Source organism: Mus musculus, chromosome 6, assembly GCF_000001635.26.
Source record: "Mus musculus strain C57BL/6J chromosome 6, GRCm38.p6 C57BL/6J".
NCBI classification, from domain to species: domain Eukaryota; kingdom Metazoa; phylum Chordata; class Mammalia; order Rodentia; family Muridae; genus Mus; species Mus musculus.
In genome coordinates, this window is record NC_000072.6 from 97870463 (window position 1) to 97889178 (window position 18716).

The 18716-nt window shown below is 41.7% G+C and overlaps 1 protein-coding gene across 11 annotated transcripts in view; it reads left to right on the forward strand.

Moving 5' to 3' along the window:
- Nucleotides 1-18716, forward strand: part of Mitf (melanogenesis associated transcription factor) — a 214359-nt gene that overhangs the window by 63461 nt on the left and 132182 nt on the right. For 2 of the 11 annotated variants that reach the window (XM_006505691.4, XM_017321428.2), the window contains exon 1: nucleotides 3265-3809. The exons of 8 other annotated variants lie outside the window; for them this stretch is intronic. In XM_006505691.4, coding sequence (XP_006505754.1) covers nucleotides 3790-3809 — 20 coding nt within the window. In that variant the 5' untranslated portion in view covers nucleotides 3265-3789. Of the gene's footprint in view, nucleotides 1-2640; nucleotides 2944-3264; nucleotides 3810-18716 lie in introns of those variants that run through there. One more of the 11 variants, XM_006505692.4, reaches the window with a different exon arrangement.

The window sequence follows — 18716 nt, forward strand, 5'->3', positions numbered from 1 at the left end:
AGACAGTGCTCTCAACCACTAAGCCATCTCTCCAGCCACTGATTGGTAAAATTTTAACAAACTCCTTGTATATGGGCATGTAGAAATGACCCCTTGTATATGAACATAGAGAAAAGGCATACAAATCAAATATTTAATAGTAATAAATCAAAATGGAACTTATTTAGTACACATATAAGTTTTTACAATTTATTAAAATGAAAGCAAATTTACAAAATATCGGCACGTATGTGCTTCCTTATTTTTATGTAAAAATCACGTCTCGGGGGCTGGAGAGATGGCTCGGGGGGTAAGAGCACTGACTGTTCTTCCAAAGATCCTGAGTTCAAATCCCAGCAACCACATGGTGGCTCACAACCATCCATAATGAGATCCGACACCCTCTTCTGGTGTGTCTGAAGACAGCTACAGTGTACTTATGTATAATAAATAAATAAATAAATAAATAAATCTTTAAAAAAAAAGAATCACGTCTCAGCAGAGTATTTGACACTGCAGAACACCTTCAACACTTTCTCAGAGTTGATCTGTGTTTTGATTTTATAATCACCAATGCTAATAATGTTTTGCCTTAGTATGTTGTATAAAAATAGCAGAAATTTCTTTAGAGCCATTTTAAAATGGCTCTCTGAAACCCAAACAAAAACTCACTGAATATTTTTTTGTTTTTATTTGGTTTTTGTGTTTTATAAACTCAAGTCATCAACTTGAAAAGCAACTTTAAAAATCAGGCATTTAGGCACAGTATAATCCAAAAAAAGATATTAATTTGGTACTACAGGGGAACAGTGGTAGAAAAATATTCCAAGTCTTTGTTTTCTAAAATTGAACCATTGGGTTTATCGTGTTTCCAAAGAGCAGAGCTTTGTTCAGTCAAACAGCTTAAACCATAAGACACAGTCAACTCTGAGCTGGTGTTGTAGGCTGTGTTTGTTGGTGTTGCCTGTGGCAATGGCTGGTGTACTGTAAACTGCACACCCCCCCCCCCTATGTTTCAGAAGCAAGGCTGCAGTGCAGTCGCATGATGCAACACTAGAAAGCTCTGGCAGAAACACCATGGATTCAGTACGAATTTCATTAGAATTATGTTTACCCATGGGACATTCAGAAATCTTTTACCATTGGAAATTTTTTGTGAATGCCCCACACTCTGTTTTGTGGCCTCATGTGACTTTGTGAACCCCAGTTTATGAATGCAAGCTGAGGATATTATTTTCTGATCTTTGGCCACCTGAGAATCTCTTCTTCAGTCTGATTAATGGGGGATTCAGATGTATAGTTAAAGAATAATTCACATGCCCTGTTACTGCTTTGATGGAATTGATGATCAAATACTGGCGGATGCCCAAAGAAGATGATTTCATAACCTTTGTTTAATTTTATCTTTCCTTTCTCAAGGGCAGTTGGTAAGCAAAGACTTTTTATGTTGATTAAAGTCTATTAATAAATGAAAATGTAATTTCCTTTATTCTACCCCATGGCTCAATTAGGTGAAGCTGGCTTGTCCTCAACATGCACATGGGCAATGCCTTCATTTACTAAGTGCAGTAATTAAGGGAGAACACTCCATGCTGAACTTTTGAGGTAGATAAACCACATTGATTCCTTTATTTGGGTCAATGTTCTTTCTACAGCCTTTGAGGCACTGACCTCATCAAAGCAGTAAATCTTTTGGTGACCCACTTTGTAGCACTATGGGTACCACGTTGCTTCTCTGGAACCATGTTGCTTCTCTGGAGTCTGTCTACCATATTACTTATTTAGTAGCCAAACCCAGTGATTCTATCACCAAATACAATCAAGGGTGTTGAGGGAATCATGATGGTGCTCTCTGCTGAGTGATCTGGTACATTGGAAAGCAGCCTAGTTAGTGTACCTCTTGTTTTTTATTCATATAACAATACATGTTGAACAATGGGGTGGACTAGGCTAGACATGCAGCTCAGGTGGTAGAGGTCTTGCCTAGTGTGCATGAAGGCCTGGTTTTAATCTTTAGCACTGTGTGACTCAAGTATGGTGGTGCTCACCTATAGTCCTAGAAGGCAGGAAGGAGGGTCCGAAGTTCAAGGACACCTATGGTTGCATAGCAAGTTCAAGACCAACCTGGGATAAGACCCTGTCATGAATAGGATTAGGATATATTTTCCTAAGATATCTATACTCATTAATAACTCAACCATTACTTTTTAACTACTTGATATAGTGACTGGGCTATGACTCTGGGCATTCATTGATGAAATATAACTAGATAGATTGTATGTTTTAGACTAGTTTGGAACCTCTGTGAATCAGGTGGGCTACTCTTAATAATTACTTTGGGGCATCAGCTGCAGACAGATTTTGCTCCAGGGAAAGAGGGAAGAACAGACAGTTCTGTTTAAAATGGACAATGTTTTTGTTCTGTGAATTTCTCGGTCCATGATGGAGTCAGAGATATGAACTCAGTAATGGATATTAGCTATCAATATTAGCATTAAATCTGTCATGGGTTATATAAGAGGATTTGATCTGGTTATGGTCTAACAAAGGTTTTCCTAAGAATCAAGAGGTCTTATTGTGAAAAAGATTAGGGAAAGAGTATTTCAAAAGAAAAAGCAAGTACAAAGAGTAAGTTTTTGGATAGTAGGGGAAATGGTGTGTTTAAAGATCAGCAAGACCAGTGTAACTCAAGCAGGGGGTCCTGGTGGAGCATGTTGTGGGAGGAGACTAGGAAGCTAGCAAGAGTCCACACTATGCAGGAATTTAACAATCCAGGTGGGGAATCTAGAGTTTCCCCCTACCTGCATTGGAGAGTCCTTCCAGAAGTTATGGAGTAACAGGGATTAGGAGGATGTGACTCACATGGCTGCTATGTGACAAGTTCACTTGGGCTACAGTACAGAGAAGAGCTGAGCAGACATGTGAAGGGAAGCAGGGACTGTGACAAACATCTGGGGAGAGTGGGTAAGTGGCTCTGTGAGTCTGATTGAGGGGCTCTGATGACCTTAAGGATATGGTAACCTGGGCGACACAGAAAGTGTATCGTTTGAGAAGCAGTTAGCAGCAGTGCTACACGGGGTTTGGGCAGTGAATGTAGTAAGGAATGTAAGGGATGGGAAAATTCTTCTGTGCCCACCTCTAATGGCATAAAGTCCTGTTGTGTCCAGTCAGCTGCTTTTGGAAGTGAATTGGGAACACGGAGCAGAAGTCACAGAACTCTAGGGACTTTGGAGTTAGTCCCCAAGTGACCAAGAATGTTTCTGGATACTCTACATCTCAGAACATAGCAATTTTATCAATTCTTAGGTGCCACCTGGATACTATGTATTGTCTATTATGTGGCACTAGAACACTGTGAAGTGTCTACTGAGGAGAGCCACAGGTGTTTAAATTGGTATGCTGGAGCTAGTTCTGCTGTGTCATTGACCTCTTACCTGATCTCTCCTACATTAGTCCACTGGGCAGTATGACCAAGGTGTCATTTAGGACACCAGAGCAACAATTTTCTAAACAGTAATAGCTTGGTACATCCAGGGGTTAAGGTTGCAGCTCCCAGCTGCCTCATCTACGATCAGGTACATCTTAGACACTGGGTCCAACTGGTTTATCACATGATCCTTTTACAAGGTTGTTGCTCATATTAAGGTGTGACGTAATGGAGCTAATGCATTGCAAACGGAGGCCCCGAGCATCACATGAGCATGTATAAATACCACCAAACCAAGTGGTCCTTTCTTTCTAAAACACGATGCTGTGTGAAGACTTTTGCTGTGGCCCACAGCGGAGCGCCAGGCCAGCAGTAGTATCTGAATGCAGTTGTTTGCCACGGGGTAATGTGCTGTCGTTTGCTCTGTTCCGGGGCTTGTTTCATTCATTCTCTCTTCCTTGTTTGTTTGGCCCTTTAGCAATAGTTGAGACAGACAGCAGGTCTGTCTCAAGAATCCTGTAGTCTTAGCTCAGATGTAGCCCTAGAAGGTGAAATTTCTATTGACAAGAAAAATTCCACATATTCTTTACAGGTTAAAACTTAGCTTCGGTATTCTGAGATTCTTAAGATGATATTTTTCAACATTCTTCCAAAAACGCTTACTTTAATTAAATAATCAGGTACTCTTTGATGGGTTTCTTTTAATTTCTTCTGCTTAGACCTTGGTTGCTCCAAAAGATGACAGTTCTACCCTAATAACACACAGAGTTCAGTTTCCATTACTGGTTGTTTTTGATTGAATGGGTATTGGGACATATTAAGAACCATTTTTAATGCTCACACTCTCCCCTGCTTCCTTTTTCTTTCATGTGTCTTGAGTACTTATTGTAAGCAAGTTTGTCTACTTTTGGACCTCCATCCTGAATTTAGCATAGCTAGCAAGAAGTACTAGGTAGCCGGGCAGTGGTGGTTCATGTCTTTAATCCCAGCACTTGGGAGGCAGAGGCAGAGGCAGAGGCAGAGGCAGAGGCAGAGGCAGAGGCAGAGGCAGAGGCAGAGGCAGAGGCAGAGGCAGAGGCAGAGGCAGAGGCAGAGGCAGAGGCAGAGGCAGAGGCAGAGGCAGAGGCAGATGGATTTCTGAGTTCGAAGCCAGCCTGGTCCACAGAGTGAGCTCCAGGATAGCCAGGGCTACACAGAGAAATCCTGTCTCGAAAAACCAAAAAAAAAAAAAGAAGAAGAAGAAGGAGAAGAAGGAGAAGAAGGAGAAGGAGGAGAAGGAGGAGAAGGAGGAGAAGGAGGAGGAGGAGGAGGAGGAGGAGAAGAGGAAGAAGAAGAAGAAGAAGAAGAAGAAGAAGAAGAAGAAGAAGAAGAAGAAGAAGAAGAAGAAGCAGCAGCAGCAGCAGCAGCAGCAGCAGCAGCAGCAGCAGCAGCAGCAGTAGTACTAGGTATCATTTTAAAAATTTTTGTACAGATTTTGAAAATCACCTTGTGGCATGATTTTGAGATTGACAGGTATCAATCAATCAGGAATTGCTTAGGTGGCTCCAACTTCCGCTGGCCAGGTCATTTTTTTTACTAAGCACAAACTTACACTTTATACTAAGTATGGCTAAGTTTCTCCACTCAGTTCTTGACACATTTTACATGGAGTTACATATGAGATTTCCATTCAGACTCTCTACCTTAAGCTGAATCATTTTATTATTGCCCAATATGAATTTGGGTAACCCAAAGATTTATATGATAGCTTGATGCTCAACTTTGAAGATTAAACAATAAAGCTTGTATTAAGTATAGGGTTTTTGGGATCTTTTTGGCCTACCATTTTTGATCTTTGGTTAAAAGATGAATCTTCTTTATAACTTTAAAAAGATATGATCTCAATACTTATCTATAATCAGATAAGGACACATGTTGCTCTAAGTTTTTTATGGTCTTTTTTATCTTAAAGATCCTCATTAGTAACTGGTCATAATGATGCATGCCTACAAAACCAACATTCTGGAAGCTGAAGCAAAAGGATCAAGAGTTTAAGGCCAGTGTGGACTACATACATCTAAGGAGCTTTCTGCTGTAGCAGAAGGGCAAGGCATCTTCTGAGTTGTTACCCAGCAGCATGTATGTGAGTGCAGTTCTTCATGTGCACAGAGTGAGCAAGAGTTGGAGAGTGTGGGTCTGGAGAGTGACTCAGCACCTAAGAGCACATATTGTTCATGCGGAGGACCTAAGTTCTGTTCCTAGCACCCATGTCCAGTGACTCATAACTGCTCGTAACTCCAGCTCCAGGGGATCTGACGCTTCTGACCTCTGTGGGAAGCTGTACTCACGTATGCATACTCACATACAGATATACACGCACACACATTTAAAAACAGTCTTTAAAATCTCACATATATATGTATGTGTACATATACATACATATACATCATATACATAAGATTTGAAGGTTCTATTAATGTCTCATGTTTGCACATTAAAATGAGCAGGAGAGCATTGAAAATACTGCTTTTAGGCAGGGAATAATGGCCAGTCAATAAAGCATGAGGACCAGAAATTAGATTCTCCAGAATGTACACAAAAGGCCAGGCATGGAGGCCTGCGTCTGTAATGAAAACACTGGGGATGAAGGTATTTCCCTAGAGTTCACTGGCCTGTAAGTCTAGTTTGATTGGTAAGTTCCAGGCTGAGTAAGAGACATAAACATGGACACATACAGCACATATACACACAAAACCAACCAACCAAACAAACAAACAAAAAGCACCAAACCCCAACATTGCTGTCTGAGATCTGGGTGGTTTGAGTGGGGTTAAGGTAGGGCCTTGATAATCCTATTGAGCAGCAGCTGGTGGTGAGACTTTATGATCTAATGGTAGGGTGTTTATGAGTTTACACACTGGAATTGATGATAGAGTTATGTATCAAGGCAGCATGATATACAAGGAGAGCTATACCATTGGCTATTGAGCAAAGAAGATTGATTGTCAGGTTCAAGATGAAATCTTTGGTTCTAATACCCTATGTATAGAGATTGTGGGCGCAAGAGCTGCACCACTTCTGTGCCACTTTAAGCAAGTCAATATGTAGTTCCAGTCCTCTCACCCATAAAATAAAGGCCTTGGTTAAATGCAGCCAGGGTGCCTGTATGGTGGTAGCATTCTGCTGTTTTTCTAGAATGTTGATTCAATGGCCCAGCGTATGGGCTATCTATCACCAGAATGGTTTCCTGCCTTGTAGCCTCGTTGCCACCCTTCCCCCACCACAAATAATCAAATTAGTGGGCATTTATCCAGAGCTTGCCTTATCACCAGAGAGTCTATGCAGAAGAACTCACTTGGGAGGGAGAATGGGGAGATGCTTATCTTTATCATCTGTGAAGCACAGAACTAAGAGGAAGGGCTGTGAGACCTTGATAATCACCTTGGACCCTGTATGAGCCATGAAGAATGTATACACAGATCTGGTACAGTAGCTGTGCAAAGCAAGATGCAGAGTTTATTGCACTACAGCTAGATGGCCTTGGGATTGAATGCTGGTGAAGATGCCTCTGCCTCTGACCTAGTCTCAATTCTAACCTCCCCTCCCTGCAAGGATGCAGCCATATTCCCTCCTGCCACTGAGCGACCGTGAGACTTGCCTGCCATTTCCTGGCTACTTCTCCTTCCTCACATTCCCCTCAGTGGGTTTCTGTTCCTTGGCAACCCCAGCTGCTTTGAGTAGAACATTAGGTCAAGAGACACTTTTCAGTAACCAATAGGGCAATACTAAAAATAGAAACGGCGCAGGAACAATAAGCTAAATCGTGCAATGTTGTGGAAAGAATGAGGGTAGTAAATTATAGTCTTAGCCCTGTCCCGAAATAGCACTATGACCTTATCCAAGGTGCTCGACACTACCAGGGTTGTCTAAAATGGGAATGGTGTAATCTCATAGGGATAGTGCCATGAAAAATGCTTTGGGAAGGCAAAAGGGCATGCTGGTGCAGGGTTCTCCTGGTTAGATATTTGGAGAGTGCTGACTTTTGGATGTTGGTTTGCAGCCAGGTGAAGTGTATTTGGGAGGCCACCTTCATTAAGTGCTCATTGCCTTCTCAGCTGAGATTCCTCTGGTCCTGTCTGCTATTGATATTTGCAGCCTGATTTTTCTCCCAGTGACTAGTACTCATTTTTAGAGTTTCTGATTGCTTAACGCCAGATCGGCTCCAAGTTTTCCAATATATATTCTGAGCTATCAGTAGAACTCTCCTGTTTTTTTACACAAGGTACTTGTGATAATAGAGGGGCTATCTCTGTGTGCTACCAGTCAGGGACCAAGCCATTAGCATTCTTTGGTTTAATTCTGTGAAGACCAACAACTGGGCTGTGCATGTAAATGACTTGGTTAGTTGCCTTTCTTTGCCTCAGTTGACACATGTGAGATCACCGTGATGCCTCCTTCTCAGTGAGTCGAGGACAGTGGGAAAACTAGGTGTCAAAATGTTCGGGATGGAAGAACGTTTTCTCTGACCAATCAATCATCTTAGTATCTGAGGAGAGGAAGCCAGAGTTAGACATGGCTGCCTTATTCAGAGATGTTACTGGGGCCCACTAACAACACAGTGAGGTAGCTCAGGAGAGATGAGGTCAATTAGAAGGGGGTTACCCATCCACGCATCAGTACAGTGTGCCTGGACTCTGTCCAATCCTTTTCTTCCTTTATGCATTTGCACTGAATGCATGTGTACTTCTCTTCCCTTGAAGTGCCGTTGTGTTTGAGTACATTAGGACATGAAAGTGATTCTCTTTCTCATCACAAATTCAGGTTTATGAGAGGATTCTTGATGGTTTCTCCTTGTGGAAGACCCAGGCCAGTGTTCTTTGCAGTCCAGCTTGCTGTGGTGGGGAAAGGAAGATTATGTAGTTCTGTACTAGAATTCTCCTAGGCCTTTAGCAGCTTTCTGCATCTCTTCAGATCCCAGACATTTGAGTTTCCTTTAGAAGGAGAAGACTTTATTTCTCTCAGGGAAGTAGGAATGGTAACTGTAGTAATGTTTTTGATAGAGATTGACTGACAGGCAGTTGGAGTTCATAATGTCAGGTTGGGTGGGGCAGTGAGTTCTAGAAGTACTTTTTGGTTTTGTTTTTATTTTTATCATTTTGGACAGGTGTCACAAACAAAAAATGAGGAGATGCAAGAGGGCTGGCAAATTCATTCTCTTCTTTGGATCCACTGAGAGTCATAGTAACTCACCGAGGGCACTAGTGTCTGTATTAGCTGCACAAAGGCAATATGGTTCACGTTTGTTTCATCCGATCCTCATCTGTGAAGGAAATGGCAGAAAGTTCAGCTCGTGGAAACTAGAAAGATTACCATGCCATTGGTCAGACTACTACTTGCTTTCCTTGGACAGACTTTGGTTGTTTTCCAAATATAGTGAGTTGACAATGCCCCATGGGATTAGCTTTGTTGTGTGTTGTATAATGTGACTAACGAGTTGGTTGCTTGGTTCACTTAGTAAGTCTTTTCTAATTGCATATTTAAAAAATACTTTTGTGACATTTAATTAAGTGAGAGAGAGAGAGTGTGTGTGTGAGTGTGTGTGTGCAAGTGTGTTGTACACTTGTGTGCATGCACAGAGGCCAGAGGATAACCTTCAGGGGTCAATTTTTCCACCTTGTGACCTCAGGGGATTGTACTCAAGTCACCAGGCTCGGTGGCAGGCATCTTTACCTTCTGAGACATCTCACCAACCCTCATTCCATATTTTTTAGACTACTGTTTACATCTTTTGTATAATCTAGATGTTGCTATTATAAGAGATGTGCCAGATATTATTCTAATACTGTCTATTGGAACATGGAGCAAGGTTCCAGGCATCTTCTCTCCACAGAGTCACATAGGAGTCACTCAGTTCCCTCAACAAATGAAGCTCGCCAGAGCTTGGTGTGCAGGGCTTTTATTAGGGTTCAAATAATCTCTCTGTGAGCTGAGTTTTATTAAGTACTCAGATGCCAGAACCTCCTCCCTAGTCAAAGAAGCATTTACTGTAAAAAATCATGCCACTAGCATAACTGGTCCTGGTAAATTTGTGTAGTCCAAGGTTCCACAGTTATAAAAATAGATATTCACTATAAGTAACATGAAACTAAAACTCCATGCATATAGAAACACAATGAATAGAAGAATAGAATAGAATAGAATGGAATGGAATAGAATAGAATAGAAGCCTCTCCTGCATTCTCTGGTGTTGACCAACTCTGTCCTTCTGAGCTGATTTTTTCTTTCATTCTCTTGTATCTTGTAATCTGTCACTGGAAGCTAGTCCTTGAGTATGTTGACCCTCTTGTGAGTCTGAATTTTTCTTTCCCCTTAAGGAATGTTGATTTCCTTCTGGTGATCAGTTAATTTGCTTATTGATCAGTTTGATTGTTTTCAGGTTTATTTTTAAACTTTGAGATTAGATCTAGCATAGTCTTGTTATATGCCTAGTTTAACCTTCTATTTCTCTTATTGTCTCTTTCTTCTTCTCTCTCTGTCTGTCTCTGTTTGTGGTTGTGTGTATACGTGCGTGCTCAGGTAGATATGTGTGCAGACACATGTAGACAATTCGGTTTTGTCCTCTGGCTCTCTCATCCTATCTTGTTTTTTTTTTTTTTTTTTTTTTTTTTTGAGACAAGATCTCTCAGTGGTCTGGAGCTTGTCAAGGAGGACAGGCTGTCTGGGCTGCAAGCCCAGGCAGCTGCATGTCTGCTTCCTAGTAGAGGGATTACAGTATGTGTCACCACACCAGGCTTCTAGGGACGGAACTCTTGGGTCCTTATGCTTACAAGCTGAGCCCTGCCGTACTTTTCTCATTTTTGGAGTCTTCCTGACTATTTCAGCTTTGATGAGGTCTCTCTTCTGTGGCAGGTTGTAAGCTGAACATCTCTCACCCCTCTGAGAACTCTGAGAGGACCTCCTTCTTTGGTTAGCTGTTCTACCTCTAATAGGTGTTCTTTCCCCAGCCCTAGAAAGCCCACCTGCTTGCTATCTAGCTTAAGATTTCAGGGGATCTCTGTGAAGCTTTCCAGATCTTTTTATTGTTACACTAGAGAGAAACCATGATTATCTCTACATTGCTTCCCTAAAACACAAAGTAGGCATAGAATTTCTATGTGCCAAGTGAACACAGTCTGGGTTTTGAGTTGGATTTCTGTATTCCATTTGGAACACACTAAATTTAAGTAAAAATTATGTGGATATGTTAATAACTACTTTATAATTGGTTTTAGGGGGTCAAAGATCTATATTTAAATTAAGGAAGGGGAATAGGTATAGCTCAGTGGTAGAGTGCTTGCCTAAGAGTGTATGAAATCCTGGGTTTCCTCTTCAGCACTAGATAAATACATATATAATTAAGAGAAAGTGTTTGCTGTTAAGGGAAGTGACACTATACTCCATATCAATAGTTATTTAATTTGCTAAACTATTTGAAACATGGCAGCCGTGGGCTGGGAAGATGAGTAAGTGCTTGTTAAGTGGACATGAGGGCCTGAGTTTGGATATCCAGTACCCACTGAAAAGCTAGGCTGGGTGGCTATAATCTCCTTGCTGGCAAGGTGGATACAGAAAGATTCCTGGGACTTTCTGGTCAGCCAGCCTAGCTGAGTTAGTGTGTTCCTGGTTTAGTGAGATGCCTTGTCTCAAAGAACCAGGTAGACTGTGAAAAGGACGACGTCGCCCCAGTGTTGCCCTCTGGCCTCCACATCTACCTGTACGTGTGCACATGTCCATAAACGCAGAGCACATATACACATAAAACAATACACACAAATACAAAATATGATTGCAAGTTTATGTGCTTATGAAGAAGTTCAAAGATTGACTTTTTAAAGTGAAAAGCAGCAATCGGTTTCCCCTTCTCGATTCTGATTAGTAGGTTACAATTTCAGTAAGGTTTGCTTTTGAGAAAAATGAAATACGTTTATGGATATCATCACTGTAATACTCAGGAAAGGCAACTGTACTTACTGAGTTAAAGGTCAGATGGTTAAAGCAACTTTAAAATTTGCCTTGAAAGGACAGAGCCTCCTCAATATTAGCTGTGCTTCCTTTAAGCTTCCTCAAAGGCCTATCCTGAACAAGGCTCAGCCTTGCTTTCTCCTCTTTGCAAAGATGCTATATCAAAGACACACTAATTTAAGCCCTGCTACTGTCCAGATGTAGCAGCTGCGAAGAACCAGGTTCAGAAGGTCACCATTTGGAACTGCTTAAGCCAGGACAAACTTCCTGCTGTGATTGCATGTCTGCCGGAGAAACTGGTAGTTCTTTGGGGCCAGGCCTGTTCCATTACACCAGATGGAGCCGCAGTGTGGCTGGTCAGAGAGAAGCCAGAGTGTGAGCTTGTCTAAGGAGTAAGGCAATACCCAAAATAGCTGCTTCTCTTGACAATAGCCATGCCCTTGCAACCAGAACTGTTTGTGTTGGAAGAGAGAAATCTTAAGGCTTACATTGTCTGCTATGGTAGCAGGTGGCTACTGAGTCCTTGAAATATAGCTAGCCATAATTATATTTATAAGAGTAAAATCTACAGCAGATTTCTTAGGTTTATATTTTTAAAATGTGAAGTATCTTGTTAATTTGTCATATTTTCATTCTTTTGACAACTTCACACACACACTATAGCTATCTATCTATCTATCTATCTATATGTAAAATGTGCCTTGATTATACAAGTAGTATTTGGGGCATGTTGGGTTAAATATATTAATAACAATGATTTTTACCCACATTTTGTTTTTGCTTTTTAACGTACCTGCTGGGAAGTGTATACATACCTGTTCGTTTCCCTTCTGTTTTTGCTGAGCAGAGTGCCTGTGGGGGCATCCATACTAGGAATGTGACATTATTCCGAACTATACTTTGATTTTGAGAGTTGATTTTGAAATCCATCATCAAGTATGGAATTAGATCCTTTGGATTGCCAAGCTAGTTTCTCAGTAACCCATAGCGCATATGCAATAATGACAGCAAGAATGAAACTTTTTTTTTTCAGTCAGAAAAGCAATTTCTAGAAACCATGAGCTCTGCAGAGCTAAAATTTCATTCTCATTGTTTTATTTTTAAGCTCTATTTTAAGTTTCTTCCAGGACGAAAATGTTCAGTCCCTTCTGGATTCTGATGTCCTGGTAAATCTTCTTTGTGAACCTGGGGGATGTGATAGAACTGGCACAAGAGAAAATTAATTTGGTTGGGATCCATGAATGGAGCGGGGGGTAATGGGCAAGCCTTGTGGAGGCTGTGTAATCCATCACTGTACAAGGTTTGCTAGGTTGCCGAGCTGCGTGGCACCTTCTGTTTCGGGCAGCATCGTGCCAAGATTAACTCCTGTAGAACCCTGCTCTTCTGTATTAGGAGAAAGCATACGCATAATAGAATGTGACTATAGAACATGTATATTCGCAGTCAATAAAAATGCTTCTATCTGTCCTTCTGTATGTATGGTGTGTGTGTCCATTGTGTGCTCTGAAATAAAATCAAATGGGCTTTACCACAATTTTTTCTCTTTCATCCTAGGGTATTTTCCTACCCTTTATTTTCTACTAATTTGAACTCCAAACTCACTGTATCAGGGTACTGTCTTGTTGAAGGCAAGTCAATGCTGGGAGCCATTTAACTCCATTTATCAATCACATGACACTGGACTTGGTGATATATTAAGAACAAGATGCCCCCTCCTCCACCCCTCAACTTCCCACTGTTTTGCTTCTTTCTCATTGTTGAAACCCAGAATTCAAAACTGGTTTGGAGGCTCTGTGTAGAAGTGCATTCCAGAGCATGCCACTAAATGGGATATAAATAGCATTTGCCCTGACAGAGCTGGAGTTTTCTCAGCTCTAGAGACATTGAAGCCTTTGTTTTGTGGGTCACTGGCCCCTCCCCCTCAAGCCTGAGTCATAAAGCCCGAAACACTAATGAGGTTGCTGAAATGTAAAATCTAATTGGTAAGATGTATGGGAAACCATGAGCGAGTAGAACCCTAAACCTCAATTCAAGTGACTTCCCTATCTGGCCCATAGCTTGCATACGTTGTCATCTGTTGTTCCAAACCCTTCAGTTTAGTTGTTTCTTCCAGTAGGATCAAAGTAGGCCTAGACTGGGCTGGGGATGTATAGCCATATAGGTTAATAGAAGGATCCTGAATTCTCCATTTAGAAAAGGGGAAAAGTCCATGAAAGAAAGAGTATGTTGTATTTTTAAATTTTTAATATATATGTGTATATATAATCTGCATACTTGATTATACATTTAAATACAGATATAAACTTAATTATATATATGTATACATGTATAAGCTTGATTATATTTGTACACATATATAATTGTATGTGTATGTATATAAATGTATATATGTATATGTAAATATATATTATATATCATACTTATAGCTATATAACATATTTTATATAGAACATAGTATATTTATATTAAATATTTATGATATATATATTGTTTTATATATATATATATATATATATATATAAAACAAAATAGTTTTCTATTGTATTCTGAATGTACATATAATAGTTCATTTATCAAAGTATCACCTGTATCTGGCTTGGAATAACTCTGAAATAAGAATGGCTTTTATATTTAGCATTTTCCCCAGTTATCTGAAATTGAAGAATCAAGAAAAAAGAAGACATAATAAAGAAAGACCAAACATGGCTCACCAAGTCTAAACTATGTTGCTGGTCTGTGGGTTCCTAGCCTTGTATCCACAGAGCTGCTTGCTGCCTGCTATAGGGTGTACTTGCTGCTAGACTCATCAACAAACACATAATTCCCCAACATTCTTTCTTTTTCTATCTCTGGTTCCATATAGATACTGGGCAAATAACGTTTACAAAGTGATGCCTCTGCCTTCACAGTCCTGGGAGGTGGAGTGACAGTCACCAAGGGAGGTCTGTGTAGCTCAGCCTCTGCTTCCCTCTTTGCTGTGTATTATGGAATTGTGACTAATTGATTTTCCAGATTTTGAATTCATCCACTCCCTCCCCCCCACAGACCACTTGCTTGCTTTTCCTGGTGACTTCCTCATTTTCCTTTATTTTTTTCTTCCCCAAAGTCTCCTACTGCCCTAGGTAAAACCCATCTTTCCTCTCACCTGAATACCGTCAGTTGGTGTCTCTGAGGTATACTTAACATTTTTTTTTCCTGTGACTTCAAGTTTCGTGCTATGTTCAGCATGGAGCTGTCATCTAGCCTTGATTTTGTAATCATGAACCCAGGCTACCTTGACAAGTATCCCAAGCCAGGTGGCATACATAACAGATATTTATTTCCCCTGACTCTGGTGTCTAAAGTTCAAGGTCAAGGTACTGACAGACCTAGTTCCCAGTGAGAGTATGTTTCTTTTACTGTTGCCTACCTTCTGGCCGTGTCCTCACATTGCCTTTCCTGAGTGCGGGCAGATCTGTCTTCTTCTAGAGTAGGTACAGGTTCCATCTAAGCCTTCTACTCTTGACCCCATATAAACCTGATAACTCCAAAGCCTCTTTTGCCAAGGACTTTAGCTTTGTTTGGGTGTGTTTGTGTAGGAAGGCAGTCAGTATGAATTTTGGGAGCCTATAAACAGCTCATAACAGTTGTTTATGATTGTTTTATTTATTCTGTAGATATGAGTTTTGGTTTTTTGATATTCCTTTTGGCAACAGGGTCTTTCCAGATGTTTCTAGAAAGCTAGACATTTGTGCTTGCATGCACTGAACTTGAACATATAGGTTTGACCCTGGCCTTTATTTTGGATCCTTCCTGCTGTTGGAACCCATTGTAACAGTACAAGATCACAGCTGCTGCTTTCCTAAGCACTCACAGACACTGACTTGTTTTGTAGTTCAGAGTATGCCCTCTGGCCTCTGTTTTGGCTAGCAGGATAGCCAGAGCATGGCCAGAAGGCCACGGCTGACACATCCCAGACACATGCAGGCCTCAAATTGCCCTCTTTCAAAACAATTACAACAGCCATGTAAATGGCTAATGTAAGGGGCAAAAATGAGCACATTATTTATGGCTCAGCTAGAGATTTGCTACCCAAAGTCTGTCAGCCTTTGTCAGAAGACTGGTCGTGCCAGTGACTGTGGCAGCTTGGAAAAGCATTGCGGCCAATGGCTATTGGGATGAACTCGGAGTCTGGTAGAAGATCATGGGGATGGATCCCAGAGCACAGAAGCTCCACACTTGACTCAAGTGGTTGCATTATCCTGTCCTGTTTACATCTCTACAGCTCTCCTCCCACTGAATGAGTTTCATCACCAGTGATGAGGGCAGCTCTCAAAAGAGCATGTTCATGTCTGTGGCATGCATCTGCGTCTGCAGTGTGATGGGCTCTTAGACTTGAAGGTGCTTGCTTGATGTAGGCTAGGTACTTGTCTGTTACCTCTAAGATCTAAGTTGAGGGTTTAGGGAGACGGCTCTGTTGGTAAGATGCCCGCATGAGTTTGGTTCCCAAACAGCCATGTGAATATCCGTGTGTAGTGGTGGTTGGAACAATGCCAGAGCAGAGGTAATAGAAGCAGGTGCATCCCTGGAGCCAACCTAGGCAGTCTGCGAGCTCCAGTTTCAATGAGAGACCCTGCCTCAAAAGACAAAGAACAAAACAACAACAGGAGCAACAAAAACCCCAAGCCAATGTGGAGAGTGAGTGCAGAAAGCACCTGACTTTGATTTTGACTACTGATTTCCACATGGGTTAGATATGTCTATGTATAACACTCATGTACCATGCATACAAATGAGTATACTATACACATACAAAAATGGGGAAAACATAGAAGACTCAAATTCATCCTTGACTATTTGAGCTATGAAAATAGGTGTGGGCCCTTTAGATAGTACAATGCTCAGCTATGTCAGATGGACCTGGACCCATTAGATAGCACAGTGTTCAGTCAATCAGGGGATGCTGGAGAGACATTGCAGGAGAAAGGTGGCCTCCTCCCATCCGGGTACATGCTCACTCAACTTCTGCAGCACTCCTGGCTTCTCCGTGGTGTGGCTCGGGAAGCATGGGAAAGATGGCCAGTGCTTGTTTCCTGCCGTGGATGTGACCTTATCTCCTAGATCTCACAGTGTGGGTGGCTCTCCTCATCAGAGCCCTCCCACTCCTGCTGTGCACGCTGCCCAAGGTTGAACCCAGTATTAGCAGCGTCCCTTGAAGGTGTAGCAGAGTCCCTTGCTTGGAACAAGTTCCCATGAACCGGCTTTTCCTGGCAGCTTTGAGGATGGATTCTAGTCATGTCCACAGAGAAAGCATTGCTGCAGTGGTGAGGTTTACAGCTGAAGAGGGAAGGCCTTCACACAAGCCCTACCTCAGAACCAGGTAATGGCTGCTCCTTATGTCTGCCTTTCCTAGAGTCTTCAAGGCTCTCTTAGCCTCTTCCCTGCAGATCTCTTCTTGCAACCGATACCTTTTCTTAGCCTTTCAATTTCAAACTGTCATGTGTTTCCTCTCTCTGGCTTAAACTTTCACACCATGTGCCACCAATGAAGTTCTGTTCTTACACGTGTGCCAGTCAGCTCTTCCCTGCTGAAATGTGTACCTACGATAAATCAGTTATAGAAAGAAAAACGTTATTTTGGCTCTTTGTTTTGGAGGCTCAAATTTGCAAGGGATTGGTCCCTTGCTTTGGACTTCTACTGGTACACCATAGTAAGAGAGCATGGTAGATCAGAATGCTCACCTTCATGGCTAGGAAGAAAAGAGAGAAAGAAGAAACTGGGGTCTCAAACTCCCCTTAAAGACCATGTGACTGATGACCTACAACTTTCTAGGAGATCTTATCTCTTGCAGTTTCCATCACTTCTTATCGGCACCACTCTGGGGAACAAGCCTTTGAACACATAGGTCTTTAGGAGATATTTGAGATGCAAACTGTGGCATAAATGGGGGGATGGTTCTAGTGGATCAGTGCAAAGGCGCTTGGGTGTCATGGCGCATGTTTGTGCTATGATATCTGCCTGAATAGATTAAGCTTAGGAAAGTCTCTGGCAGTGTAGGAGAGAATGGTGCTTCCAGTCATCCTGAGGTAAAACACAACAAACTGACCATCATGCTGTGTTGGGTGCTTTCCAGAGCTATGGACCAGGCTGCTGAGAGGCCCCGTTGGTTTATGGGGACTTTGTGCAGTGCTGTTTATCTCCACTGATAATCCTGAGTGGTTAAATGGACAGTCAAGGGTGGACCGCTTCTTCCCTTGCATCCTGAGATAGGGCTAGAGGCAGGCCTCTTCTCTTCCTCTTTCTGGGTGAGTACTGTATCAGTGTGATAGAACAAATGCCACACTCGGGCGGGGGGTGGGGGGAAGAGACAGAGATGGCACTAGAATGGGGTGACATTTGAGAGCCATGTGTTTTGATGCCTACATGTTTGAGGTTGAAAGTTGATCTCAGGTTTAATTGAGTGCCTCACTCTTTTAAGTATGAAATCTCTGAGAATGCTCCCCTCAGCCTAATCTGCTAGTCAGTTTTCCTCAGCCTCTTATAAGTACATCCTTCCTTCTTGTGTATGCTTTTAGTAGCAAGTCCTTTTCTCTGTTCTCCTCCCCTCCCCTCCTCTCTTCTCTGTCCTCTTCTTTCCCTTCCTCCTTATCTCTTTCTTGACATTTACATTAACTTGTAGTACCAAACCAGTAATCAGAAAATATATCAGATGTGCGGAAAACTAAGTTTTTAAGCTAGTGGCCCGGGCCTTCAAAGAACTCCTGTTTGTCATTAAATTATGTCTGGGCATGTTTGATGTAACCCACAAGGAATCCACAGCATGGAAGTGCTAGGAAGCGTCAAGGTGTTGGTCTTGGATTCTGCTTCTAGGAAATGCATGCGAGAATTCTAATTAAGACCTTCTTTGCCTTTATGTGCAGCTGGCCTCAAGCTATGACTCCAACTAGGTCCCAGCACCAGCTTAATGGGAGCTGATGCTAAGTGCAGCTTGCTCCCCTCTGGAATGCACACTGCTTGGTCTTTGGGAAAATCATTAACTCTCCTTGGCTTAAGGAGCTTTGACGAGAGATTGCAGGATTATGTGTGTATGGTTTCAAAGGTTATATTTTTAAGATGAATAATTTAAGAAGATTAGGCAGCATCCTTCATTAATCTGCAGCTATTTTAATGATTAAAAAGGACAACCTACTTTCATCCCAGAAGCATAATATGACAGCTTTGCCTATAGGTTCTGCCTAATTAAAGTTTGTGTCAATTGTAGAAGGTAGCTTTAAGTAGCTGAGGCTAATTCACCTGGAACTGATGTAGGGCTGCATCTGTGGCTGAAGTGGACAGAAGCTCATCAGAGGTT